Source organism: Diospyros lotus, chromosome 11, assembly GCF_014633365.1.
Source record: "Diospyros lotus cultivar Yz01 chromosome 11, ASM1463336v1, whole genome shotgun sequence".
Classification (NCBI taxonomy): Eukaryota; Viridiplantae; Streptophyta; class Magnoliopsida; order Ericales; family Ebenaceae; genus Diospyros; species Diospyros lotus.
Window position 1 is genome coordinate 5,637,676 of NC_068348.1, and position 27,012 is coordinate 5,664,687.

The 27,012-nt window shown below is 38.3% G+C and overlaps 1 protein-coding gene across 1 annotated transcript in view; it reads right to left on the reverse strand.

Moving 5' to 3' along the window:
• LOC127813054 (glutamine-dependent NAD(+) synthetase-like) overlaps nt 1–26,799 on the reverse strand; it is a 45,090-nt gene extending 18,291 nt beyond the window's left edge. The window contains exons 1-5 of the mRNA XM_052353767.1: nt 26,551–26,799; nt 26,226–26,352; nt 24,552–24,686; nt 23,736–23,912; nt 2,344–2,511 (exon numbers count right to left, since the gene is read on the reverse strand). Of these exons, the coding sequence (XP_052209727.1) occupies nt 2,344–2,511; nt 23,736–23,912; nt 24,552–24,575 (369 nt within the window). The 5' untranslated portion in view covers nt 24,576–24,686; nt 26,226–26,352; nt 26,551–26,799. The remainder of the gene's footprint in view (nt 1–2,343; nt 2,512–23,735; nt 23,913–24,551; nt 24,687–26,225; nt 26,353–26,550) is intronic.
• Nucleotides 26,800–27,012: the final 213 nt, after the last annotated feature.

Here is a 27,012-nt window from a genome sequence, read left to right on the forward strand (position 1 = left end):
ATTCGCACTAACAGTTCTAAAGGTGGTGCAACTAGATCAGCTGGCCCGAGAGGTGAAGAAAGACGCTTACTTACAAGGAATTATAAGGGAGTTATAGCAGGATCTAGCTTCCTGATCAGATTTCCAGCTGGTGGGTGACTAGCTCCTTTACAAAGGACGGTTGTTCCTGCCTAAGGGTTCTTCCCTAATTCCATTATTACTCCATGAGGGTCACGACGGAAGTATAGGAGGTCATTCCGGGTTCTTGAAAACATATAAACGGATTGCAACGAGTGTTTATTGGGCTAGCATGAAGAGGGACATACACCAATATTTGGGAAATTGTGACGTTTGCCAGCAAAATAAGTATGAATCTTTAATGCCGGGGGGTCTTCTACAGCCTCTTCCTATTCCCAGTCAGATTTGGGATGATATAGCCATGGATTTTATTGAGGGTTTACCAACGTTGGGCCATATGAATTCTATACTTGTGGTTGTGGATAGACTCAACAAATATAGCCACTTCATTAGTCTCAAGCATCCGTTCACAGCAGGAATAGTGGCTGGAATTTTCATCAAAGAGATAGTGAGGCTTCATGGTATGCCCCGGTCTATTGTTTCGGATAGAGACAAGGTGTTCACAAGCCGTTTTTGGGAGGAGTTGTTTCAGCTTCAAGGTACTAAGCTTAATCGTAGTACGGCCTACCACCCACAAACGGACGGGCAAACGGAGGTCCTCAATCGGACCCTAGAGACGTACTTGCGTTGTTTTGCATCAGCAAGACCTATGGGATGGTATGTGTGGCTGCCATGGGCTGAATTGTGGTATAACACATCATACCACACTGCTTCAAAGGTGACTCCCTTCCAAACAGTTTACGAGAGGGAACCACCAACCTTGATACAGTTTGACAAAGGCACTACCCATGTGTCTGCAATAGAACATCAACTGATGGAGCGGGATTTAGCGTTGGAAGAACTCAAGGACCAACTAGCAAGAGCTCAAGCTATCATGAAGAGGGGGGCTGACCGGAAAAGAAGGGATGTGCAGTTTGCAGTTGGTGACTTAGTCTATTTGAAAATCAAGCCTTATCGAAGGAAGTCCCTAGCTGCCCGCCCAAATGAGAAGTTAGCTCCTAGGTATTATGGGCCGTTTAAAATTGAGAGGAGGGTGGGACCGATGGCTTATAAACTGACACTACCAGCACACTGCCATGTTCACCTTGTTTTCCATGTGTCTAAGCTAAGAGAGGCCAAAGGAGAGGTGGCAGCAAGAGTGGAGATTCCCCACCAGCTGAAGGCAGACTTAGAGATGAAGGTTGAACCCGAAGCGATGCTGGGAGTTCGGCCTGGACGGGGGTCTAACTTGTGCGGGCTGGATATCTTGGTACAATGGAAGGGCTTACCACCATTAGAGGCAACTTGGGAGCCCTACAACATAATTCAGCAATAGTTTCCATCTTTTCACCTTGAGGACAAGGTGAAAGTGTGGGAGGGGAGTAATGATAGGCCGCCGATGCACCAGACTTACCAAAGACGCCACAAGCTGCGGAAGGCACGGAGATTAGAGTGAGGGGTCAGCGCATGCAAGTGTAACAACCAACATGTGCGCATGGGAGGGGTAGAATTGTAATCCACATCTGAGGGAATAATTAGCATGTGCGAAGGGAATTCAGTTAGAAAGGTGGTGAGGAGAGGTATAAATAAGGCGGGAGAAAGAGAGAAAGGTAGCTGGTTTTTGACAGAAGAATTGGGAGAGTTAGGGCCTCTCGAATGCCCTGGTTTATTCTTATTTTCTTGCTGAAAAGTATTGGAAACTATTGATATTTGATTGCTGTTGGAATTCTACCTGGTATCCTATCACATTCACAACCCCCCCCCCCCCCCCCAAAAAAAAAAAAAAAACACTAGTCTCCTAACTGCACTAAGTACAATATATACGTTCACTGCATATAACTAATGATCCTTGGAACCCCAACCTTAAAGAAAATGAGAGGAAAAAAAAAATGAATAGAAACCTTGGCTGTTCATACACAGAAAAATAAATACCACAGGGACCTTGAAAATCAAACGTTAGAGAGGAGGTCCAAAGAAGCTCATAAAATAATGAGATATCTTAAAACAAGGGAAGTTTATTTGCCAAAAGTTTGGGAACTGAAAGAAATCAAGCAAAACTAAATATATTAACTCAACTCAAGGAAAGAATAAGCAAAGAGAAATAATATCTACAAGGCATTACTTCACTCAGGAGCGAAAAAACATAGTTGGAAAAATTAGGAATTAAAGGTTTGTGAATTTTGTTATCTTTCAACCAAGAAGTTTTGACAGAAAATATACAACACGGAAATGTGCTAGATGATATACCTGGCTGTAGTTGGACCGTATTGGCTCCAATTCAGCAGTGGGGGGAGCTGCTTCAATTTCTGCTAAAGATGCGTAACCAAGATGACCAGCAGCCCAACGCAGAAATCTGCAAAGATCCTGCTTACTAATACTTCCAATTGGATTTATATCTGCTGCGCTGCAATCATACTGAAATGGGATATTCATTGGGAAAAATTCAGAACCAAGGAGGCGGCATTAATCTCATCAACAAACAAGGTCTAGGAAATAACCCAAAATTAAGTTTCTTGTCCACACTTTTCATATGTTTATCAAACTAAACCATGGAAGGATTTCATAAAGAATCCCTAAATTATGCATGCTTGCGAACCAACTAGCATGGTTGTTAAATTCAGGATCCTAAATAGAGTGGGTGAAGGGGTCTTGACGTGGGACTTCTGGATGAAATTGTAGGATCAGATCAAGAATTGTAAGATCCTACCGCAGCTATGGCCATCAAATGGATTAGATTTTAATCTGAATATGATCAGTTTCTAATCCATTTTATTGGATATTGATTGTGATTCAGATCCATTCACCTGATTATGATCCAAACCCAATAATCCATAACTGCCAAAGCAAATATGACTACATCTTTATACTTTTTTTAGAGGACAATGTATTTGTATACTTGATATAATCATAAATTGAACAAATATTAATTATCTATATAGAATATTAACATAATCATATTTATTTATAATAAACAAATATGTACATAATTAACAATAAAAATAGCAACTATCTGATTATCAAATATGGATAAAAAGCATAAGATCAGGCTTTACCTAGTCTAAACACATACTCTTTTCCTTCTTGGTGGTTAAATTAGGCACAACCTATGGAAAGGTAAAGCACCCTCCCTCCCTCTAATTAGATCTAGGATAATTTTTCTACATCACTATTCAAATTGTGTTATGAATGAGTGGGCCAAATTATTTATTTCTCAAGTACCTACCTAGAAAACCCATTGTTTGCTTCTCAAAATAGTTTTTAATAGTTTCTTTATTACTATTTCTGTATTATTATTTTCAGGCTTTTGATTTACTTAATCATTGGAAAGATGTTTGCACCAAATGGAGAAAAAGAGAAAGAGGCTGCAAATTAAGTGAATGATTCTCCATCTTCAACAGCTAAGAAGAGAAGATTGACATCAGAAGTATGTCAAATTTAAAGGATCAAAAGAATAAGTTGTAAACACTATAAAATATGTGAGACAGAGTCATGAAGAAATTAGCAACTTGCACAATCATATGAGTAGATGTCCAATGAAGTCTCTTAAATACTAAGTCCAACAAACGCTAATGTTAAAGGTCACCAAGAGTCTCATAGAGACTAGTGGCAATGTTCAAACTTTTAAGTTTGATCAACACAGAAGTTAGATTGATTTTTCTGGTGTAGTTATTAAACATACTTATTGTTTACCTCAAAGGTACAATTAGTATTTTGATGATCACAAAAATAATTCTGTTTCTTAAATTAATAAATGTTTAAGTGGTTTTTGGGAAAATCAAATATTCATTTCGTTTTATCAAAGTATTTTCAAAAGTTAAATTTAAAGTATGCTTTTCTGATTAAAACAACATTTTTAAAGGAGTCTGGTCAACCAAATTGGTGAAGTGGTCAACCAAAGCTAGGCAGTAAATACATCCTCACAAATGACAAGTTTGGTCAAACACATGAAGTCCTTTGAATGATCAAAGTTCAACAAAAAGCTTTGCTCATTTCTTTACAATTTGGTCGACCAAAGTGGTCCTTATGGTCAACCAAAGTGAGCTAGTGTGTTCACATCATTTTATCACTTTAAGTTTAGTCAACCAAAGTATCACTTGGGTCGACCAATGTTTTCCTAGAATGAATTATGACTATCCTCAAAGCTAGTTTACTCAACCAAACTTTGTTAGATCCTTATAAATAGTCTCCGAAGTAGATATTTTCTACAATGTTTTTGGTCCCAAAAATCAATCAAAGCTCACTTTTCACTATTTATCTATATTTGTCTTTCATATACTCTGATCTTATTTCTCTTTGTTGGAGAAGATAAAAAAGAAAAAAAAATTATTCCAAGTTGTGAACAAGTAGACAAAGAGATGAGGTTGTTATGAGAAAAGATTGGAGAAGTTCAAACTAAGAGGATAAAGGAAAAAAAGGATGAAGCAGTTTTCAAAACGGATGAGGGAATCCTAGTTCAAATTCATTCTAATATGTAATGTATTGTTATTTAAATTTGTTGTAATTTGTTTCTGTATTTTAGTAGAGTTTTTAGGATATTTTATGTATATATATGTCAAACCAACGGATTAATGAAGGAAGAGGAAGAACATTCATTTTTCATGATATCAAAGCCACGTTCTTGTGGTAGATGTTTCCTCCTTTCCTACGAATTGTAGAATCCTTCAGGTACACATCATGACTGAAACTCAATCAGCTAGTGAGACGTTGCTGGAAATATGCTAAAATCAAGAGAGATTTGTCCTTGATCCTAAAATATTCTAGGATCTAAGTTTTATGTAAATAATATGTAAATATAGTAAGTCAAGGATGTAGTTTAGGATGTTGTCAATGTTTAGATTATTTCCTTCCTTTTTTGTTCATAATCCTCTCTTTAAAAGAGGATACTGTTCTTGCTCATTTGTATCAATGAAGACAAAGTGTCTTTGGTTATTTCTAAGATGGTATCAGAGCCAGATTAAATCCCAACCATCCACGCCGTGTGAGGCTCTTCACGCAACCGTCTACGCCTCCTCTATTGGCCTCTCGATTGGTTGCTGATGCCCGGATTCGGCAATTCCCAGCCTTCGCCAAGCCTGAATCTGTTGGTCGCGGCCACCCAAGATTGACCCAAGGTCATCTTCTCTGTCGCGTTCTCCATCGTCAACCGCCAGGATTCTTTCTACCGCCTGCGAGTGCAAGCCTCTGCTGCGCGAGTGCAAGCGGTGTTCGATTGGGTCGGCTGTGTTTGCTTCAGCCACTGCCGATTGCTCGCGACCTCTCTACCGTGACCAGCGTTCGCTTCCGAACGGTGACACCCACTCCGATTGGGTCCGCTGTGTTTGCTTCAGCCACTGCCGATTGCTCGCAACTTCTCTACCTTGACCAGTTTCAGTCACCGTTGCTGCACAGCGCAGCGCAGCTGCACGTTGCAGCCACCGTAGCCACTGGAAAGCACTGCCGCAACTGTTTCTTCTGCACAACGCGGCGGCCACAGTCGTTCACAAGATTACTGTTGCAACCGCTTATGCAGAGAGCCGCGACCGCCTTCTGCTTGCTGGCACCTTACATTGACAGCAACTAATTTTGCAGCCATCTCCCAGATCTTGGTAACCTTGCTTGCTTCATTTCCTTCTTGTGTTTTCCTCTTCCAGCGTGTAAGTTATGTCGGAAGTCACTTCCGAAACATCCTTAAATCCTGTTGCTGCTATCCAAACAAAATATCCAGCAACCCAGCCAAACCATTCAAGTACCCATTCTGTCCAAATCACCACCATTCGTTTAAATGGTGATAATTTTCTTCGCTGGTCTCAATCTGTTCGGATGTATATCCGCGGGCAAGGAAAAATTGGCTACATTACTGGCGACAAAAAGGAACCTGCAGTGGATGATCCAGCACACTCTATTTGGGATGCTGAAAACTCTATGGTCATGACATGGCTGGTTAATTCCATGGATGAAGATATCAGTTCTAATTATATGTGTTATCCTACTGCAAAGGAGTTGTGGGATAATGTAAATCAGATGTACTCTGACCTAGGTAACCAATCTCAGGTTTTTGAGTTAACTTTGAAGCTGGGAGAGATTCGGCAAGGAGATGATTCTGTTACTAAATACTTCCATTCCTTGAAGAGACTGTGGCAAGATCTTGATCTCTTCAACACTTATGAGTGGAAATCTACTGAAGATTGCAACCACCACAAGAAAATGGTTGAAGATGGCTGTATTTACAAGTTTCTTGTTGGCCTTAATATTGAGTTCGATGAGGTCCGAGGGAGGATTATTGGCCGATCCCCCCTACCTCCCATTGGTGAAGTATTTGCTGAGGTTAGAAGAGAAGAAAGCCGAAGGAGTGTCATGCTCGACAAAAAAACTGCTGGTGAGTCCATTGAAAACTCTGCCTTGTTTACTGATACATCTACCTACAAGGCTGCACATTACCAACATAGAAGCAGTGAGAGGCCTCGGGTTTGGTGTGACCATTGCAACAAGCCATGCCATACTCGGGAGACTTGCTGGAAAATTGATGGCAAACCTGCCAATTGGAAGAGCAACAAGCGAGGAGACAAGAGCAATAACCATGGGGTCCCTATTGCGAATGAGGTTGACACAGGTCCCTTCAACAAAGAGCAAATTGATCAACTCTTGAAGCTGTTACAATCCAATTCCTCATCTGGTATTCCTAGTGTTTCCTTGGCACACACAGGTAGAAAACCTAAAGCTCTTTCTTGTCTATATTCCTCTCCATGGGTTATTGATTCTGGAGCCTCCGATCATATGACTAGTTCTCCTTATTTATTTAATACCTATTCTCCTAGCTCTGGAAATGAAAAAATCAGAATTGCCGATGGTAGTTTTTCATCTATTGCAGGAAAAGGTCTTATTCAACTAACCGAAAAAATTAATCTCCATTCTGTTCTTCATGTTCCTAACTTGGCCTGCAATCTTTTGTCTGTTAGTAAACTTTGCAAAGACTCTAACTGTCGTGTTACTTTCTTTGAATCCTATTGTGAATTTCAGGACCAGAACTTAGGGACGATGATTGGGCGTGCTAGGATGATTGAAGGTCTTTACTACTTTGATGAAAAGTCTTCTGGTAATAAAAAAGCTCAGGGCTTTAGTAGTACTAGTTCAATTCCTGTTCAAGACACAATTATGCTATGGCATCTTAGACTAGGACATCCTAGTTTTACCTATATGAAACGTTTATTTTCTGAATTATTTAAAAAAATGGATTGTTCTTCTTTTCAATGTGAAAGTTGCATCTTGGCAAAAAATCATCGTTCTACATATTTACCAAAGCCTTACCAAGCATCCAAACCGTTTTATATAATTCATAGTGATGTTTGGGGCCCATCTAAAATTTCTACTCTATCTGGAAAAAAATGGTATGTTACCTTTATAGACGATCATACTCGTTTGTGTTGGGTTTATTTGATTCACAAAAAATCTGAAGTGGAAACTTTATTCAAAAACTTTTACATTATGATTGAAAACCAATTTCAAACTAAAATTGGCATTTTACACTCTGACAATGGCACCGAGTATTTCAATGAGCACTTGGGGGATTTTTTGAAAACCAAAGGTATTCACCACCAAACTACTTGTCGATATACTCCTCAACAAAATGGCATTGCTGAACGTAAAAATCAACATTTACTCGAAGTAGCACGTGCCATCATGTTTTCTATGCATGTTCCAAAATATTTATGGGGCGAAGCTGTTTTAACGGCGTCCTATTTGATAAATAGGATGCCTACTAAAGTATTAAAGTACCAAACCCCCCTTAAGTGCCTCAAAGACTTTTTTCCCAACACTAGATTACATTCGGACCTTCCCATCAAAGTTTTTGGATGTACTGTGTATGTTCATATACCTACTCAATTTCGCTCAAAACTTGATCCTAGGGCTGTCAAATGTGTTTTCTTGGGTTATACCTCTCATAAAAAAGGCTATAAGTGTTATGATCCTCTCACAAAAAAGACTTACGTGAGTATGGATGTCTCATTTGTTGAAAACAAACCCTATTTTACCAAAAATTCCCTTCAGGGGGAGAACCATGAAGCTGAAGACAATTTTTGGGATGTTTCTGTCCCCCTTCCAAATGCAATTTGTCCTACTCAGGAATCACATGTTTCTGATAATGGTCACCTAGGAGATTCTGGTTATTTGATGCCAAGTAAAGGGGTTTCTCGGGCAGGGGGAGAATTATTACAAACTGATCATAATGATCTAGATTCTGAGCTTCAGGTTTATACCAGGAAGAGATTTCATCAAAAGAACAAAGACTTGAATGTCAATTCTGCACAAAACCAATCTGAAAACCTGATAAATGGCACTGTAAGTTCAAGAACTCCCACTTCAACTTCTAGTCTACCTCCCTCTACTTTACCTAATAGTTCCAAAATTGATTCTTCAACTATTTCTAATCATTTACCTAGTATTTCTGATCTTGATATTCCTATAGCAATTAGGAAAGGTGTCAAAAGTTGCACTAAATATCCTATTGCTAAATACCTTTCCTACCACAGATTATCTAAGAATCATAAGGCTTTCACATCTAGGATTTCACACTTGTTTGTGCCAAGGAATATACAGGAAGCTTTGGATGATCCAAACTGGAAATTAGCAGTTATAGAGGAGATGAATGCTCTAAGGAGAAGTGGTACTTGGGAGATAGTTAACTTGCCCAGAGACAAAAAAATAGTAGGGTGTAAATGGGTGTTTACAATAAAATGCAAGGCTGACGGGAGTGTTGACAGGTACAAAGCCAGACTGGTGGCTAAAGGCTTCACCCAGACTTATGGGATTGATTATCAGGAGACCTTTGCTCCTGTGGCAAAAATAAACTCTATCAGAGTTCTGTTGTCTCTTGCAATAAATTCAGATTGGCCTCTACACCAACTTGATGTCAAAAATGCGTTTCTTAACGGTGATCTTGAAGAGGAGGTCTTTATGAGTTTACCTCCTGGATTTGAAAATAAACTTGGGAGTAACAAAGTATGTAGACTGAAGAAATCCTTGTATGGTCTCAAACAGTCTCCAAGAGCATGGTTCGAACGCTTTGGAAAGGCAGTTACCAGTTATGGCTTCCTTCAAAGTCAGGCAGATCACACTATATTTTATAAACACTCAAAAGATGGTAAAGTTGCAATTTTGATTGTTTATGTTGATGACATTATTTTAATTGGTAATAATGAGACAGAGTTAGCAGTCCTCAAGCAGAAACTTGCAAATGAGTTCCAAATCAAAGATCTGGGAATCCTAAAATACTTCCTTGGAATGGAGTTTGCAAGATCCAAAGAAGGCATCTTTGTCAATCAGAGAAAATATGTTCTTGACCTTCTTGGAGAAACAGGATTACTCGGCTGCAAGGTGTCAGAAACTCCCATTGAGCCTAATGTGAAACTATATGCTGTCAAACCTGAAAAAGTAAAGGACAGGGAACAATATCAGAGACTTGTGGGCAGATTAATCTACTTGTCTCATACGCGACCTGACATTGCTTTTGCAGTGAGTGTGGTGAGTCAATTTATGCACTCACCAGGGCCAGAGCATTTTGAAGCAGTCTATAGAATCCTAAGATATCTTAAAGGTTCTCCTGGAAGAGGCTTACTATTCAAGAAACATGGCCATCTACAAGTTGAGATCTACACTGATGCAGATTGGGCAAGAAGTGTTAATGATAGGAGATCTACTTCAGGCTACTGTTCGTTTGTTGGGGGAAACCTTGTCACCTGGCGAAGCAAAAAACAAAATGTTGTGGCTAGAAGTAGTGCAGAAGCAGAATTTAGAGCCGTTGCTCATGGAATCTGTGAGGGGATGTGGATCAAAAGGATACTTGAAGAGCTGAAATTTCCTCAATCAAAACCTATAAAAGTCTATTGTGACAACAAGGCTGCCATCTCTATTGCTCATAATCCGGTATTGCATGATCGTACAAAACATATAGAAGTGGACAAACATTTCATCAAGGAGAAGCTCGATGCTGGAATAATATGCATGCCATATCTTCCAACAACTGAACAAATTGCTAATGTTCTAACTAAGGGTCTTCATAAGAAGCAATTTGATAAACTCATTGGCAAGCTAGCTATGGAAGACATCTACAAGCCAGCTTGAGGGGGAGTGCTGGAAATATGCTAAAATCAAGAGAGATTTGTCCTTGATCCTAAAATATTCTAGGATCTGAGTTTTATGTAAATAATATGTAAATATAGTAAGTCAAGGATGTAGTTTAGGATGTTGTCAATGTTTAGATTATTTCCTTCCTTTTTTGTTCATAATCCTCTCTTTAAAAGAGGATACTGTTCTTGCTCATTTGTATCAATGAAGACAAAGTGTCTTTGGTTATTTCTAAGAGACGTCTACCACCATCCCTCTTCCAACTAGAAATACACAAGTTCCATTAGTTTCAATGGCTCTTGACAATCATTCCCTCTAGATTACTCAACATAAACTAAATGGAACCAACTTTAGAAAATGGTCTCAATAAGTTTTGTTGGTTGTTAGGGGAAAAGGAAAAGTAGGTTACTTGACAGGAGCAGTTCCTAAGACTAATACAAAATCAGCAACTTATGGCATTTGGGAGGCGGAGAATTCTATTGTCATGGCCTGGTTGGTCAATTCCATGGAGCCAAAGATTGGAAAAACTTACATGTTCTACAAGACAACCAAGGAGATTTGGGAAGTTGTACAAGAAATATACTCTTACATAGAGAACACTGCTCAATGTTTTCAAATTCAATCTACTATTCGAACGACAAGGTAAGGTACTAATTATGTTACTAAATATTACAATACTCTAATAGAGTTGTGGAAGGAGATGGATCTATTCTATGAAATCACTTGGGAGTGTTCTAAAGATGGAAGAAAGTATGACAAGATGATGGAAAAGGAGAGAGTGTTTAACTTCCTACACAGCCTCAATTCTGATCTAGATGAAGTTAGAGGCAGATTACTTGGAACTAAGCCTTTCCCATCTATAAGGGAAGCTTTTGTAGAAGTTAGCCGAGAAGAGAGCAGGAAAAAGGTGATGTTAACTTCATCAAGGTTTTCCAATAATGATGTACGCTCACAAACATCAGCCCTGGTTAATTCTAGGATGAAAACACTTAACACATCTAGAGGAGAGTCCCAGAAGGATCAATAGTGGGGTGACCACTGTAATAAACCATACCATACAAGAGATACTTACTGGAAATCCATGGAAAACTAGCAAATTGAAAGCCAAAAAACCAAAGGAAGGTGAATCAATCCGCCTATGTGGTAGAGGCTGAAGCTGGAAAACCAACTAATCTGACCTTATCGACAAATCAATTGGAAGTATTACTGTAGTTGTTAAGCCAGACCAAGGTGATCAAATCTAAGGCCAAAGATACTACTAGGCCATAGATAATCCTAATCCAGTAGTATCTCTGGCCAAACAAGGTAAATCTAGATACTCCCTAATTTCTTATAAATTCACTGCAGACTGTTGGATAATAGATACAGGTGTTTCGGATCACATGACCGATTCACTTAAGGTGTTGTCAGCCTATGAACCCTATGATCAAGGTATAACCATCTCCATGGTTGATGGTACAACATCTATGGCTTAAGGAAAAGGGATAGCTTTTATGGTAGGATTAATTCTAAAATCAATATTATATGTGCCTAATTTGAAAAGTAACTTGTTATCAATAAGCAAGCTAACTAGAGATAGGAGGTGTTTGGTCACATTTTTTCCGTCTTATTGTGAATTTCAAGACCTATTTTCGGGGAAGATGATTGGCAGTGCTAAGGAAAAAGGGGGTCTCTATCATATCTCAGGGCTTGGTCATTCTCTTGGATCTAGGTCACACATTCAATCCTCCTTGTCTACTATTTTAGATTTTGAACTCATGTTATGGCACCAACGTTTAGGGCATCCTAGCTTTAATTATCTTAAATTTTTGTATCCTTCTCTTTTCATTAATAAAATGAGCAATTCTTTTCATTGTGAACAATGTATCCTTGCTAAACAAACCAAAAGTTTACATCCAACTCATATCTATATGCCTTCAAAGCCATTCTATTTGGTCCATAGTGACATTTGGGGACTAGCAAGGACTCTCAACTTAACTAATACTCGTTGGTTCATCACGTTCATAGATGACCATACAAGAGTTAGTTGGGTGTTCTTAATGAAAGACAAATCTAAAGCCTATATTATCTTCAAAAGGTTTCATCAAATGGTAAGAAATATTTTTCAATCCTCCATCCATGTTTTATGTTCAAATAATGGTTGGGAATATTTTCCAATGAATTCAATCATTATCTAACTAAGCATGGTATCATTCACCAAATCTCATGCCCTTACGATCCTCAACAAAATGGGGTGGTAGAAAGAAAAAACTGCTTCTCCTTGAGAAGCAAAATAGGGCTATCATGTTCACTAATTCAATGCCTAATTCCTACTGGGGAGAAGCAATTCTCATAGCCTCATATCTCATTAATCAACTTCCCTCTAAGGTTTTTGCATCCAGAACTCCCTTAAGTGTTTTTCTTGACTTCTATCCCCATCATACCCGAGTCCTGAATTCCCTTTTCCTCTAAGGTTTTTGGATGCACTATCTTTGTGCACAAATACCAACCTTCTCAATCCAAACTTGAACCTAAAGCTCTCAAATGCATATTTGTTGGCTATTCTCCTACTCAGCAAGGATATAAGTGTTATAACCCTTCTACCCGACGATTTATTGTGTCTTGTGATGTCTCCTTTCTTAAGCATCAACCATTGTTTTCCCATATTCCTCTGCAGGGGGGCACGCCTAGTACAGAGAAATATTGGGACTCTACCATATCTATCCCTACTTGTTCACCTCCTACCTCTCATCCTACTTCCCTGCCTTCTACAATCTCTGATACTAAACCTATTCCTGAACCACCTCTTACTGAACCAGTCCCTATTTCTACCCAAAGCTTGGTGCCTTATCAAGGGGGAGATCAAAACAACCAGATCCAGGATGATCAGGCTTCTGACAAACCACCGTTGGTTTATTCCAAAAGGCCTCGTGATCCTCAGCTAGGCCCATTATCTAATCCAGAGATACGTCCAGATGCTAGTGTTGTGCATAGGTTGGAATCTATAGGATTTGATGACCTAGATATCCCAATAGTACTAACGAAAGGGGTGAGATCATGTACCAAACACCCTATTTCTAATTATTTGGGGTATTCAAATCTATTTCCTCAGTTCAAGGCTTTTATTGTTAGCATTGATGATATTGAGATTCCTAGAGATATATATCATGCCCTACATGATGAAAAATGGAAGGCAACAGTTATGGATGAGATGCAGGCCTTAGAAACCAGTGGCACCTAGAAAATTGTGAGACTACCTAATGGAAAAAAAATTGTTGGCAGCAAGTGAGTATTTACAATAAAGTACAAGTCAAATGGGAGCATTGACAGGTACAAGGCTAAACTAGTAGCCCAAGAGTTCACACAAACTCAAGGACTTGACTATGAATAGACTTATGCCCCGGTAGCCAAGCTAAATTCTATCCCGAGTGTTAATTTCATTAGCTATCAATTTGGATTGGAAATTGCACTAGCTAGATATCAAGAATGCTTTCTTGAATGGTGAACTACAAGAAGAGATTTATATGAGGATACCGCCTGGCTTTGAGACGGAGGATACAAAGGAAAAGGTATGTAAACTAAAAAAGTTAATAATATGGCCTTAAGCAGTCCCCTAGGGCATGGTTCAAACGGTTTAGTAATACTCTAAACAACCTTAGATACAAGCAAGGGCAGGCAGACCATATCCTATTCACAAAACTTGAAGCAGATGGATGAAGAACAATCCTCATTATGTATGTGGATGATATTATTATCACAAGGGATAACAACCAAGAAATTGCGAATCTCAAGAAGCAACTAAAGAGCATATTTGAAGTAAAAGACTTAGGTAAATTGAGATATATTCTTGGAATGGGAGTGGCTAGAAGCAAAGAAGGAATTTTCATATCCTAAAGGAAGTACATGTTAGGTTTGCTAAGGGAAACAGGTAAACTTGGGTGTAAACCTACTAGAACTCCGCTAAAACCCAATTGGAAGAAAAAAGAAGACAAGGGTGAATACCAAGTGGATAAGGGAAGAAACCAACGCCTAATGGGAAAACTAATCTACTTATCTCTCACTCATCCTAACATTGCATATGCAAGTATAATTGTTAATTCATGCACTCGCCTACAAAAAGACAGCTTGAGGCAGCACACCACATCCTTGGGTATCTCAAGGGAACACCCAGGAAATGACTGTTATCTATGTTCTAAAACGTGGCCTAGGCGGCCTTTGGCCGCTCTAGGCACTAGGCCCGATTAATCGGGCCCAATTGGCGCCTAAGCGGCCTAGGCGGCGACTAGCCGCCTCACCGTTTGGGTTGTGCGCTGCTTGGGCCACCTAGCCGCCTCGCTACCTGGGTCGCCTAGCCTTCTCGTCGCCTGGGTCGCACGTTGCCTAGGCCGCCTGGGTCGCACGCTGCCTAGGCCACCTAGCCACCTGGATCAGTATTCCCCTTTTCCATTTCCCTTTTGATATTTCCCCTTTCCTTTTCTCTCTCTTGTCGCTTTCTCGTTCTCTCTCTCGTTGCGTGCTGCCTGGGTCGTCTCTCGTGGACTTGTCGCCACTGCCGATCTCTCATCGTTTCTCTCTCTCTCATCGCCGCCGCCATTCATCTCTTCATCATTCTCTCCCTTCCATTTCTCGCTCTTCTTCCTCCAGTACGTATGGCCATCATCTAGGTTTGTATTTCTTCTTCTTCCGGTACAAAAAAATTTCTACTTGGCTGTTGCAGCAACAAAAAGCAACCGACAATACTGGATTTCTTGTTTAATTATATTGTTTATAACGCCTATAAGCTATGTTTCACAACGTCTAAACCCTAAACTTAATAATTTATGTTAATGTTTCATAAAGTCGTTAGCTAGTTGTCTATTTTAATTCAATTTTAATTACTCATGGAAAAAAAAAAGAAGAGAAAAGAAAGTCAAATGATGTTGAATGGGATTAGGAGTACGAGAGCATCGTCCAAGGCCTCCTCAATTCTTAAAAGGAAGTCAAATGATGTTGGATAAGAGTATGGAATGTTAATTGATCCAAAGAATATAGATAAAGTTAAATGCAAGTTGTGTGGTAAAATTATGTCTTGAGGTGTTTACAGAGTAAAAGAACACATCGGCCACATTTCTGAAAATGTTTCTGCACGTCCAAAATCTTCTCCGGATGATCAAGCCAAATGCAAGAATGCTATTGCTGAGGAAGAGTAAGAAGAAGAGTGTCATAGCCCAAGGGCAAGTCTATAATTAGAGGAATGTAGCTGGGTATAAGGGGAGATTGGTGTAACTGTAATAAGCCCACTTGGCACATGGCTACTTGGAGGTTCTAGAGAAGTAGTTAGAGAAAGTCTCTAGTTGTAACCAACCCCTGTAAATAAGAAGATGCTCACGAGGATGGGGATATGTGAAGATTAATCCACAAGTCCTTTCCCTGCTAATTCAATCTCTATTCTTTCTTCTCTCTCTCTCTCTCTCTCTCTCTCTCTCTCTCTCTCTCTCTTATTTCCCTTCTTCCCGCTAATTCTCTTCCTAAATTTCGAAAGAGACTCCCAGTCAGATCCAAAGATCTAACAAAGAATAAGAAGGATGAAGATTTGATGAGATCCTCTGTTAATATCCCTGAAAGGGGGGAAGGGGATGATGAAGATGAATTCCAAGAGTTAGGGAGTAGAAAAACACCCTATACTCTTGGCCTTATGGATAAGTTTGCAAGCTCCATCAGCCCTGAAACTTGTTTGAGTGCGGGAATGATGCAAAGAAAACAAAATATCAGCAAAGCACTCTTTAAAGAGAGAACATAGTCTGTTCGTGAATATTGTGCTAGATAGGCGTACGAAGCTAGTATACCTTTCAATGCTATTAATTATGATAGCTCCAAATTGTTTGCTGAGGCGGTTGGTCAATTTGGGTCAAGTTTCAAACCTCCCAGTCAATACCAGTTGAGGGAACCATTATTAAAGGGAGAAGTTGACAAAAAAAAAGAGATACTAAAGAAGCATGAAGAAGAGTGGACACGAAATGGGTGCTCCATTATGATAGATGCTTGGACAGACAGAAAAAGGAGGAGCATCATGAACCTGTGTGTTAATTCTAACGTAGGTACTGCTTTTCTTTCCTCCAATGAGTCTTCAGATGAAGCATATACAAGTGAACTCATCTTTGAGTTTGTGGACAAGGGCATTGAACAAATTGGGCCACCAAATGTCATCCAAGTGGTAACCGACAATGCTGCCAACAATATGGGAGTGGCAAAATTGTTAAAGGTGAAGAGGCCAAATATCTTTCGGACCTCATGTGCCACTCACACCATCAATTTGATGCTTAAAAGTATTGGAAAACCGTCGAGGTATAAGAAGGTCATTGATCAAGCCATGAGTTTGACGATCTTTATTTATGCACACCATAAGACTTTATCCTTAATGAGGTCATTTACGAAGAAGAGGGATATAGTGAGACCGAGAGTTACTAGATTCGCTTATTCTTTCCTTACTCTATAGAGTTTGATGGAGAAAAAGGCCCAAATGAGGACAATGTTTACCAGCTCTGAATGGGAGGAGTGCAAATGGTCGAAGACTGTTAAAGGGAAAGCAACCTATGCTACTGTGATAAGCATTGCTTTTTGGAATGGTGTGACTGTATGCCTTAAGGTTTTTGCACCTTTGGTGAAGGTGCTTCGAATTGTTGATGCAAATAAAAAGCCTTCTATGGGCTTTTTATGTGGAGAGATTAAGCAGGCAATGGAAGACATTAAGGAAGCCCTAAATAATCTTGAGAAGAACTATCAGCCTATTATGGGGATTACTGAAGCAAGGATGAAAGATAGGCGAGATAGTCCACTGCATTTTACAGCTTACCTTTTGAATCCCTACTATTTTTTCAAGGATATGGATATACAACTTGATCATGAAGTGATGGATGGGTTTTTTAACTGTATGGAGATGTTTTATGATGGTGAATTGCAAAGCCATGATATAAATGTTGAGTTGCCAAAGTATACTTGTAAAGAGGGAGTTTTTGGAAAATCGTGGGCAACTCAAGGGTGTGAAAAAAATGATGACAATTATAATCTATCGACGTTCAATTTTAGCCGACCGTGATTGGTTTTGGGCTGCGGTGAGTAAGTCCAAAGTGCCAAGAGGAGGAAAACCAAGATCCCAGATATGAGTCAACACAAGCGATTTTCACGTGGTTCGGCCAGAACGATACCTACTCCACGATCGCACTCTGATTATTCTTTCAAAATGGCGGTGTCTAATTATTCTCCTTGTACCCCTCATGGTATCTCTGACTCCTATTTATAATGAGGGGCCTTTACAATTTGGATAACATATAGAAATATAAAGATGACATTTTGGGGGATAAACAGCCCTTATCATCTACACAAAACCGGGAGTGGGATCCTCATTACAAGGAGCATGGGCTATTGCAGGTAAAGTAAATGGACCCTACCCCTGACTTCTCAGTAGCTTTGCCACTTATGCGAGCTGGAGGTTTTAGGCCAGCGATCTGGATGGTCCAGCGAACTGAGGGCTTTGCTGGGAGATCGTTAGTTGATCATTGAGAGCTCGCTATGGGCTTTGCCGGGAGCTTGCAAGATGCTCGTTTTACGAGCTTCGGATTTCGATGGTGTATAGACTTTCTTTGGCGAGGCCACCTGGGCCTTCTGGGCTTCGGGCGATTGGGCCGGCCCATTGGACCGAGTCTGGCCCATGAGGAATGATGCGGGAAATGCGTATAACATAATCCAAGTATAAAATTCCTTTAATCCTTTCTATCATGTATTAGTGTATAAATTTGTTTACTTTATACTTGTTTAACCTATGTAGTTAAATGGTGGATGACTTATGGAAATCAAACTCCAAACTTGCAACAAATGGTGAGAAGGATCCTCTCGTTAACCACTAGCTTATCTGGTTGTGAAAGAAATCGAGCACTTTTGAAGAGGTTAGTGTATATTTTAAAACTTTTTTAATATTTTAATTTCATTATCTCTATGAATTATATTTATTTAATATCAATTCATTATCCTTATCCACTTATCATTTGTATTGATATTGCTCTTATTTTATTTATGTAAATACATACGAAGAAAAAAAAATAGACTGGACGTGAATCGATTGAACAATCTAGTCTATATCCAATTTAATGCGAAATTGATGAACAAGCAAAAAAGGGAGAAGGAAATGAATGTTGATGTGCTACTTACTAGTGATGCTAGTAATGCACAAGGATGGATCATTGATGGAGGAGATGATGAAGAAGTTGAGCTTGGTACAGAGCTCACTTGGAAAGTGGTTGGTGAAGCATCCGAAGTAGATGAGATGCTTCAACCTCAAAGAAGTTCTAGGGTGAGAAAGCTTTGTGAAGATGAGCAAGAAATCAATGAATTTGATTTTGAGTCCGATGAAGATATGTGTTGGAAGAATATGGAGATGAAGAAGTCGAATTAGATAGTTAGATTCTTCAAATATGGTTTATGTTGCATTATTGTTACTTATGCCTTCTTGAATCTAAAATTAATCTAACAGTTTGTTTTCTCAGACTTAATTTCAGTATTTCACTTGTCTTTCCAACTTTGATTTATCTGAAAATACAAAAAAAAAAAAAAAAAATAGCATTTTTCCTAGGCCTCGCCTAGGCGCTAGGCCCCAATCTGGCTCCCAACTACTGCCTAGCGCATTTTAGAACATTGAAAATTATTTAAAAAGAGCCAAGATAGGGGAATTGGTGGATATGTAGATGCAAATTGAGTTGGATCCATTGAGGATAGCAGATCTACATTAGGATATTGTACTAAACTATGGGGTAAGTTGGTCACATGGAGAAGTAAGAAGCAACTTGTAGTGGCTTGTAGTGTTAGAGTTATGCTCCACAAACCAATTATATTTACATGTAATTGATCATACTTTACATTTTGATTCTTTATCTTTAATCAATTGTTACAACATCATTATTTATTGTAATCCATACTCGACAAAGTCCATAGATCAAATAGGCTCGTTGAATATGGTCGTGCGGAGAGATGACAATCATGAAACATATTCCTTTCAAGCCTTGATCTTAAATGTTCCTAGTCATAGAGTTATTAGGATTGGACACTAATAACTTGGATAGACTAGCACATATGATGCATGCTCAATTAGGAGAATGTCTCGTTTCATGGACATTGATATGAGGACACTAGTGCATATATGTGGATGCTTATTATAAGAATAAGTACACTGAACAGACCCGCTACAGAATTCCTAATGGTTATTATTTAATGTCGAATTGAAATTCCTGTGTTGCAATAGTGCAGATTGATCCTTAGACTTGAGACATCATGGTAGTCTTATATTTGACTGGTTACGCTTTGGTTCTTTTTTGAATTCTAATGGAGTCATTAACAAATTATCACTGGGCGTAACCTTATCACATATGAAGGCTTGTGAATGTCGAAATAGGATTCATCACTTATCGATAAGATGAGAAGATGTCCTATGTATTCCGATGATTTCATGACTGAGGAAATCCTTGGCCAAGGTGAGGTGGAAATCAAAAGATGTTTTGATTTCACCTATCAAGTCATAAATCTGGAATGGATACATAGTTATTGAATGATTAGGGTTTCGACATAAAACCATACCCTAAATTCAATTGGGACATAGATTGATGAAAAGATTTTACTGCATGGTAATTGCAATTGAAAAGGTCCGTGTTTTTCATCGTTGGCTAGGTATTCATGGCATGTTGCTAGACGTTAACCATGATATGTAAGGTTTTAGAATTAATATGATTAATTCTAAAACTATTAATTAAAGAGTTTAATTAAGAAGCCCATAAGTTTAATTAAAGAGTTTAATTAATCTAATAAGTTGGGTCTTGAGATAGCCCAATAGAATTGGCCCTACATCTAGCCCAATGGTGGGCCTAAGGGGTCACACACTTAGATCGATCCCGTTCCACAATTTAAAAGAGAGATTCGGCCCAATGTGATTAAGGGCCGATCCTAAATTGTTTAGGGGTTTTCCAAGGCACTATTAGGGTTTTTAACTCTATAAATATGCCGCTTAAGAAGCTAGAAAAGGAGGAAGAAATTCGGATCTCTCAAGAGGCGCCTAGGGTTGCTAGCACTACTCGTGGCGTTCGTGGAAAGGGTCGATCGTGTGGACCGACTTGGAGGAGTTCGTGCTTGCGACTCTACGGATCATAACCGAGCAGAATCGAAGCTTTACGGTCACTGGTTTCCTAACACGTAGCAGTGCAAAAGCAGAATATAGAACCATTGCTCAAGGCATGTGTGAGGTTATTTGGTTGGAAAAATTGATGAAGGATCTAAACATACCTATATCCTCTCCAAAAATGCTCTATAGTGATAGCAAGTCGCCAATAAGTATTGTAAATAATCCGATACAACATGACCAGATAAAACATATGAGAATTGACCAACATTTTGTCAAACACGAGATCGAGAGTGGAGATATAAGCCTTTCTTATGTTCCTACTGAGTTTCAAGAGGCTGACATTCTTACTAAGGAAATGCAGAAAGAAGGATTTGAAATAATTAGAGGCAAGCTGGAAATGATGGATATCTATTCACCAACTTAAGGGGGAGTGCTAGAAAAGATAAAAAAGAAAAAAATGATTCCAAGCTACAAAGAGTAGATAAGGAGATGAGGTTGTTATGAGAAAAGATTGGAGAAGTTCAAACTAAGAGAATAAAGGAAATAAAGGATTAATTAGTTTTCAAAATGGATGAGGGAATCCAAGTTCAAATTCATTCTAATCTGTAACATATTGTTATTAAATTTGTTGCAATTTGTTAATGTATTTTAGGAGAGTTTTTAGGATATTTTGTGTATATATATGTCAACCTACGGATCAATGAAGGAAGAGGAAGAACATTCATTTTTCACTCTTGATATTCTTGTATGATTTATTATAGTCAAACAAAAGTTTCCTGATTTGGTTTGGCAGACAAACCTGAAAGTCGTCCTGATTCACTGGGTCTTTTCACTGAAATAAATTTTAGCAGACTGTACCACTGAATTGTCTTCAGGCCTGTTCATTTCCCTTTGTTGATTAGATTAATTAGTTTTGGTCTGTTTTTAACCCCTCTGTTGACCTAAAACACTAATCAGATTGTCTGAATATCTATGAGCTATGTTCCTGCAAAGTTGAAGATTTCTCTCAAGTTGAAAAAGGACCACTTCAGCAGAGTTTGAATTTTGAATTTCCTGAGAAACGATCCCTCCAACAGTTAGAAGGCCTGAGTGTCTTTAAAGGGGTCAAGTAGATCCAGCATTCAAAGCACTTACAGGCATTCAATTCTACAAGTAAAGGAGTGATTGCCTCAACTGCTGGTGTGCTGAAGCATTGATTGAGCATAAGATCACTTTCTTTTTTGTACTTAAGATTGATCAAGCTCCATAAGTCGGTTGTATTGGTTGCATTTACTCACCATTAATGCGAGGGCTTATTGCCTAGTTTTGAATTAGTGTTCTTGCATTTTCAAGGGATTGTAAAGGTTCTAGCTCCTACCAAAAGCTAGGGTTCTCAAACACCTTAGTGAAACCTTCAAGCATAGTCTTGAAGAGAGAGGACATAGGCTTTTAAAGTCAAGCCTCTATAAATATTGTGTGTTTCTAATGCTTGTCTTGTACTTAATTTCATTATCCTGTCTAACTTGCAAGCAGATTGAAAGACAACATAAATCATTCAGTATTTTCTAGAAAAATTTAAAGTTTTCAAAAATCCAATTCAACACCCCACCCCCACCCCCCGCCCTTTTGGGTTATTTTCTGGGCAACACTTATCCATTTAACATGGTTGAAAGTGAACTTTTCAGGACATGTTTGAATATTCTTCGACTAGATTTCAAACTTGTATCAAAATATATAATAAGAGTTGATGTGTTAAAGCATTGAGTAGAGACAGAAAAGTTGCACATAGTTATCTTTATCAACTTACTTCTAAGTTGACTATTACAATTGATTGTGGACCTCAAAATATTAAAATTTTGGTTATATTTACTTAAACGGACAATTTAATGATGATGATTAGCAATTACAGAAAGAATTCTTTCCTACAAGTACATGGAGTACCCATATGATGGAGAAACTCTTCAAGTTTAAAAAAGATTTATTTTTATAGTAGAATACTGATAACTTGTTTAGTCATTTTTGTTGATAATACATCAAATAGTGATCCAATTGCTAGAAAATTGAAAGAGTTAATTTTAAGCAATCATTGTAGCATTTGGGAGAGGATATATTTCATGTTTGTCATACAGAGCATATTCTTGACTTAATTGTGCAGGAGGGCCTAAAAACAACTGCAGACTTTATTTCAAAGATTCAATAGTGTCTAGTATTTGAAGAATCTCCTTATAATCATCACAAGCTTAATCCCACTAGGTGGGTTCAACTACATGAACTCTAGCTCTCCAATTATCTCTATCCATGGTTATATCTTCTATAAGGCCATTATATCCATGTCACGTCAAAAGATTTTCTGCCAAATCCTTTGTCTTCCTCTACTTCCTTTTACCATAAACTTCTTTCATTTCATTCTCTCTTCTTATAGGTGCATTTTATTGGTCTTTTTCTCATGTATTCAAACTGCTGGAAAATTATTTAAATTAAGTAATTTAAATTACAGAGTTGGAAACCCAATAAGCTTAGCCACTCAAGAGACTTACACTAATGCATAGATTAACTAGAAGAGTTACACATTAACTAGGAACTCCAAAGGACATTTATAAATTAGAATGACACCCCTACAGACATTCACAAATTAAGAAGTCCAAAAGGTTCACCCTTTTTTGTATAGCCATGCATCCACCATAAAGTCCTCGTCTCAGTTAAGGAGCAGTCTTATAGGGAAAGTTAGGTGACATCTGCAGGAAAGCTAGGAGGATAATCTTTTTTCTAATTTTGTCAGCAGGAGAAGAGGAAAAAAGGAGAGCTACAGAGAAGATTTGAACAATAAGAGAACTACAAAATAGGCAAAAAGAACAAGAATGGAATAATAAGGATATGGCTTAGAAAAAGAGGATTAACTATAGAGAAGATTCAAATCGAAAGAAGACAAAAAGAAGAGGAGAAATAGAGAGTAGAGGAGAAAAAGAAGAGAAGAAAGAGATATATCTGGTGGAAAGAGAAACAGAACAAATTGCCTTAGAATCAAAATGGGAAAACTCCCATATTTCATCTGCAATTCTCTATTTAGGGTATGGGACCCTGAGCAAAAAGGCACAGACCCAACAAAATTAAATTAAAAGGTCTAAAAAGGCCAGATTCAGCCCAAAAATGTGTATTAAAGTAGGATTGGTTGGATTGTAATCCTACCATGATCCTACAAGGGAACAATTTTTTGAATGATTAAGATCAATTCTTCAAAATTGAACAACATTCAATCCAGATATCAATTTTAACAACCATGCTAACCATATTAAGTTTATTTTCAGTAAGTTATGTTACTATATTAACAGTATAGCCAAGGTCAGTAGCATGCAAAGTAGTTTCCTCAAGAACCAAGAATCTGCTCCATCAAAACATTTTCAATATCTAACTATGAAAAGATCTAAATGTCAAGATATACCTTTGTTAGATAGCCACGCAATCCTTCATCCACGTTGGAGCTACCTAAAACCAAATAAAAACCTGGTTTGCTGTGAACCCAAGGCATGAGTGATGCTAACATAAATGCTAGCACCATTCTAATTCGAGCTTGAATGTTTTGCAAGCCCAAGTTCTCAATGTTTGATCCACCATCTACCTGTGATTAAACAGGATCAAGTCAAAATGTTTCTCCAAAGCAATCTCACTTATGCTGATTGTAATGACACAGGTCAATCCAGTTGGCCATTTGCAATCCATAGGTCCTTATTAACATGATGGCAGCGGAACCAAGATAAACAAATAAATGCATGAACAAGCTGTGCACTAGTCACATTAAAGAAAACATGACAATTATCATTGCGATTCTTGTGCTGATCATTCTGATACTGGCCAACGTGGTTGGTCAGTGAATTCCAATGCATTTGATCCTCGTTCACACAATGGTGTGGGCATAAATGAAATTCCAATTCTGATGTTGGCATATTTAGGTGAAAGATCACATTGAAGCCCACACAAATTCTGATGTTTTAAACATGACAATTAGTGACAAGCACAAAAGAGTTTTTAAAATGGCATCTGCTATCTAGATTTACACTTTCTAGCATTTACTGGAAAGGAAAGGATGGAAAATATCTGGCTTTGCCATGGGGTAGTATGTCTTAATGTTTTCAATAAGTCAAAAGAAGCAAAATGTTCATACAATTAAATATAAAACATGGGTTAACCAGAAGCTAGGAAGTACAAACTGCCAACAATATTTTAATTTTTGGCGATACTTTCCTGACCAAGAACTGACCTTAAGTGGACTTGAAAGAGACATTTGAAGGTTAAAACCCTGACAAAGCTTGTAAGGTGATGCCACTGACGGAACTTTGGATTTGTAACTTGCCTGCTCTTGAAAACTACTTATAGATCCTCTAAGACTAGCAACCTGCCAATGAATAATAGAAGCACTTAGAGCCAAGGTCTAATATTCAAATGATTGTAAAAAGCAGCCTCGGGTCTATAATAGTGTAAGTAATTGGATAATCATATGGTCAGATGCACTATTGAACAGAGTCCTGCCTCTTGCAGCATTATAAAAATGCCAACAACATTAAAAGGTTCAAGCATTTGACAAAAAATTATAAAATATGAATATGCAACTGTATAAAAGGATCTTTCATGTTAAACAGATAATGCATTAACCAATTACCACTCTCTGGGCTAGAATCTAAGAGGAAGAAAATTTTATGTTTCTAGCTCAGTCTATTGCAAAAAAGGACTTGGTGAATAAAATGCAGTTAAGTTGGAGAAAATTATTTTAAAGACTAATTACAGATCTGAATATCAAAGAATTAAAGCTGAAAACAGATGTAAGATGATTGGGGTCTTTGACTAGAATAAAGGAAAAAAATCGAATCCACCAACAGGATGGGCCAGGGTATGAGTAGATGATGTATCAGCAAAACAATTTAATGCTAAATTTTGTAAAAGTTTCTGCTATCACATGCACAAGAGAATGGAGACAAAATCTGAAAGACCCAACAGAAACAAATACATGTATAAAGCAGGGTTCAGAGGATAAAAAAAAGCCCATAAGGCAGTGCATAAGGGTAAAATTGTCACATCCTTATCACATGTTTTACTTTGAAAGTATAAGGAAGGTTTTGCAGATGAATGTTCTTGGATATTTGTTTATCTCACATCAACAAGTGGACTTTGAGCTGCCATTTTGCATTGGTCTGCATCTAAATTCTGGGCATTTTATAGTTTATTCAATAATAGAAGCTCATCCTTGGTAATCTTATTGGTAGTTGGCGTCCCTTAATGGACACCCAGCAGCTTAGGCAGAGTCATATTTGCCTGTCAAACAAAGAAAAAATAAACCAAAACATTTTTCGGATTGTGGTATAATGCCATGACAAGACATATGCATGGTCTATAAGATATATATGTATATATATTTATGCATGTATGATCAGACAGATTCATGGTCTGCAAGAAATATATATACACACACATATCTATAAAGTATTTATGGTTAAGAAGGAGGTTTTAATGGATTTTGAAATCTTCAGTGAAAAGTTAAGGTAGTGGAGTAGATTGAATTTGAGCTGAACTGCTATAAATCTCTTTTGTTTCTAGCATATATTGTTGTTTCTTTTACTTGTGTTTCATTGTTTTTATTTGAAAACTTCCACAAAATCTTCTAACTTCTTAAACACCCAATTTACCCCACTTGGGTGTGTTGCGCCATTGATTCACCAACCCAACACATATTCTATAAACACATAAACAAGTTACGAGTACATTACATTTGGACAGGATGGAGCTTCCGGTACTCATCTGAAGCCCTATGATAATAGGTGAAGCAGGCCATGAACCAGATGACAACCTTAAAATAAGGCACATATGTGGTAGGCATGAAATGTGGAAATGGAAGCAATTTGAAATATTTAACATGGTTAAAATAAGATAAAAGGTGTACCAATTACTGACGACAACATTGTGACTATGATGAAAGAAGAATCAAACAACCACCATTGAAGAATAACAAGCCAAGTGATTTGTTTCTCCATGGAAAAAAACAGGCACCCCTTTCTCGAGCCTGAAACCTGAGTGAAGATATCCAAGGCCAAGTGTTATATGTGATCATTTTAGAGGTTTTCATAATTGAATTGTTAATTAAACTACCAAAACATTCTAAAAGGTTTTGTTAAGTCATTCAATCGCATGTTAACAACCAAGAATTAAAGTAAAACTGAACATGACGCTCAAGCTCATCAATAGAGTAAAATTCAAACAAGACCAACCAGGAAGGATCACCAGGCCCCGAGCCACACTGATGAAACGCCATGACAGCTCGCACCTTCAAGCCGCGCGCAGCGCCGGGCGAGCGAGACGATCTCCACATAGCCCCGCCAATTGTAAGCCCCAGGGGAATCACTCTCGAGGAGCCCCCACCAGACCTCCATCACCACGCCCTCGATTCCAATTGCGGCGAGCGCCTTGAACGACTGCGCCATGGCCTTCCTTCGCGCACTTTCTCTCTCGTCAGCGATACGCGGCTGCCCAAACACACAAAAAATGAATGAAAATAAATAATCAGACAATAACCACAACAACATATCCAGTCTTTATCTCATTATGTGGGGTCGACTACATAATTTTAGACTTTTATGTATTTCTGTCTTTTATCATATCCTCATTTAGATCTATATATTTCATATCAAATTTTAATGTCTCCCTCAAAGTCTTCTTGGGTCTACCTCTAT